The sequence below is a fragment of the Buceros rhinoceros genome, unplaced genomic scaffold (genome assembly GCF_000710305.1).
Source record: "Buceros rhinoceros silvestris isolate BGI_N320 unplaced genomic scaffold, ASM71030v1 scaffold4789, whole genome shotgun sequence".
Taxonomy (NCBI): Eukaryota; Metazoa; Chordata; class Aves; order Bucerotiformes; family Bucerotidae; genus Buceros; species Buceros rhinoceros.
The window spans coordinates 37903-40926 of record NW_010431950.1 but is presented as its reverse complement, the minus strand read 5'-3'; the positions used below and the strand labels follow the sequence as shown (position 1 = coordinate 40926).

General features: G+C 50.3%; 1 protein-coding gene across 1 annotated transcript in view; it reads left to right on the top strand.

Moving 5' to 3' along the window:
- The window catches only part of LOC104499996 (chromosome unknown open reading frame, human C14orf105), a gene marked incomplete at its 5' end in the record, with an annotated part of 6836 nt that overhangs the window by 2586 nt on the left and 1226 nt on the right, over positions 1–3024 (top strand). The window contains 3 exons of the mRNA XM_010143579.1: positions 1635–1721; positions 2390–2488; positions 2905–3024. The exon at positions 2905–3024 is cut by the window's right edge and continues 19 nt beyond it. Coding sequence (XP_010141881.1) covers positions 1635–1721; positions 2390–2488; positions 2905–3024 — 306 coding nt within the window. The remainder of the gene's footprint in view (positions 1–1634; positions 1722–2389; positions 2489–2904) is intronic.

The following is a 3024-nucleotide window of genomic DNA, read 5'->3' as shown; positions in this document are numbered from 1 at the left end:
TAAAAATCTCCTGCCAGCGTCTAATTTTCAGTCATTGATAGCTCCCTCCCGGAGAGTGCTCAAGGCCAGGGTGGACGGAGCTTTGAGCAACCTGCTCTAGTGGAAGGTGTCCCTGACCATGGCAGGGGGTTGGACTAGGTGACGCTTAAGGCTCATTCCAACCCAACCCATTCGCTGATCATACGTCCGTTACGGCTCTATTTATGTGTTATTAAAACATTAATGATACTTATTGCAGGGCAGTGACACTGTTCATCCAACCCTGTGCTTCTGCCGTTGCTGTTAGGGAGTGTAAATGGCACCAGTTAAGTCCTTTTCCCCTGTGGGAATATTTTTAAAGCAGGATGATGTGGCCTTCCCAAGGACTTTTAGAGGATTTCAATCGGAGACTATTTATGGAGAAAAATCCTGTCAGCTTCAGAGATGAAAGGAAAGAGTCAATTTTCCAGCCTGTGACACAGCCTGAGCTGGAAGTCTGAAAGTCGGCTTCCCGATGGGCGCGAGATGAAGCAATGGGTGCGGGAGATCATCGGCCTTCAGCCACCCTGTGCTGTCCGCGGCGGTGGCATCTAGAAGTGATGCACAGCCCAGACAGCAGCTTGTGGTGTCACATGCTGCCATCTAGTGCCATTTTTTAAGCTTCATATTCAGTTTTGTGGGGTTTTGGTTGTTTTTTTTTTTGATACTAACAGACGTGAACTTGGCAGTTGGGGCTGACAGGGAATCACCCCTTTACGTGATGCTGCTGAATTTTATTTTTTTCTCCTCCTGCACTTTTGCATGGATTTACAGGATGCTTCAAACTTGCAGCTCAGGCTTTGGCAGCAGACAGTCAGAGCCATCTCACCATGTATTGGACACTAGTTCATATTCGAGGAGTTAAGGAGGTCCACACAACATGTAAGTCAGGTCTTAGTGGTGAAGACCTTGGTGGTGCTGCCCTTAGTTTTTCTGGAAGCCCTACTGAGCTCCCACCCTAGAAGGGGACACTGGTAACATCAAGCCGTGAAATGACCCAGTATCATCTGGTAGTTCGGCATGACTTAAGGAAGCAACTTAGCTCCTTAAGATAAAAATCCCTGCTCAGAGCAGGCTGCAAACCAAGTCTCTGCCCCCTTCCAGTAGCCACCAGGAAAGGCACTTTGTGCCGTGCACAGTTCTGCAGAGAAAGGTCTTGGGCACATAAAAGAGACTGGCTGGGCAGAGGGAATGGTGCTCTGGGGCTCAGATAACTGGGATCTGCCCTGGCATGACCTGCGAGGAGACTTTATCCAAAGTTGTGATACCTCTCCACGCTTCAGCTTTGAAATGAAGCAAATTGAGTTGAAGTTTTTGCTCTGGCCTTGGTTGGAGCATTGGGCATTGCTCAGGCTCAAGAAGAAATACCTACAGGGATAAAACTAGTGTCAAACTGGGTTTTTGCTGCTTTGGCCGTAATGCAGGAGATTCCTCCAGTTTTATTTGCTCCTGAAAGGCAAAAGGAGATGCTCATCTGCTAGAGATGCCAATCTCCTTCTGCATCCCAAGAACCTGAGCCAGAACTGGAGCTGGAAAAGTGTCACGGTAGTTTTGTTTTGCGTTATATGATTGTGTGCAACAAGCTATGCTGAATATTGTAAATGTTGGACTTGTAGAGGCTTGAACCCGCTGGCCCACTGCAAGCAACCGCTCCTGCAAAGCCCTGGAGTCAGCAAGAAGTGGCTGCAAGCCCGAAATCAAAGGTAAGGACATGGGTTGAGCCCCATGCAAGGGTCATTGCCAGCCGCGGGCTCCTTTCCCTCACAGTTTGGGCATCCCAAAGAGCAGAAGTTGGTGTTTTACACCAACCTGCTGTAAAACGCCAGGGCTGAGCCCAGGAACCAGCTGAAACGCTGGTGTGTGCGTGAAAGGATACCAAATAAGGGGAAAGTGTCTGAATCTCCAGCCTGACAGCTCCCTGGATGAGGCAGATCGGCTGAGCCAGGACCTTAAACAGCTTGGAGGGTAAAGGTTTGAGGACTGCTTCTTAAAATGGGCCGAGCACCTTGAACACCCATCGCTTGCAGTCGGCTCTGAACACCCCCCCCTCAAGCCCAGATGTGCAAAAGTTGTTCTTCCCTTCGGATCAGGAGATTATCTCGGAGAGCCGACTCAAAGCGGTAGCACCTCGGGGGGGACGGAAGCATGTGTACATTGTTCTAATGAAGATTGTTTTCCGTCGTGCCCCAGAGCTGTGAGATAAACTGCAAGTGCGTGAAAAAACCTGAGATAAATTGCTGCCAGTTGGCTACGCAGGGAAAAACTCGCTGCCTTTATCCGGGGAGCGCCCGTGGGTTTGCGAGCCGGCGGCTGTTCCTTTCTCTTTCAGGAAGCGCGAGCGTATTTATTTGCATTTTTAAATACCTCGTAGGCTCTGGAGAAGAAGGGGCAAAGCCTGAGACACCTCCCTGGCAGGCGGCAGCACTTGCACAAGCTGCGGATGCTGGACTTGACCCGTAGGCGCCGAGAGGTAACGCTGAGATGGATTTGGGGATAGGCTGGGACTTCCCCTCTTGGGCAGGGGTTTGCTCATCCCTAGTATCTCTCCCATGGGAGGCTTAAAGCCTGTTGCTGGGAAGGTCAAATGAAGCTTTCCCAGTGGCTCAGGCAGAGGAGAGGTGGGGAGTGTCCCCAGGGCCCCTGTGATCAGTAATTACTTCTGATTTTTCCAATGCTTTGCCCTCATCTGGCCATGGCGAAACCAAAAATCTCTGCCCAGCTCCCGTTCTGTCGCATTCTCTGTTTGGCAAATACCATTTGCCCACGTTAAACTACTTGACTGCGTAATTATTTTCAGCGCCAACCCCCTAATGACATGCCGCGTCGAGCTGTTAAACTGTGTTTGCTCCTCTGCTGCTTGTGTTGACGACTCGTTTGCAAACCCAGGCAGAGCTGAAGCGAACTCTCCACGGGGAGGCAAAAATCAATAATCAGAAAATCAAGGAATCCAGCCCAAAGAACATCCTCGACACTCTCCAGAGAGGTGACAGCGCCGAAAGCCGAGAC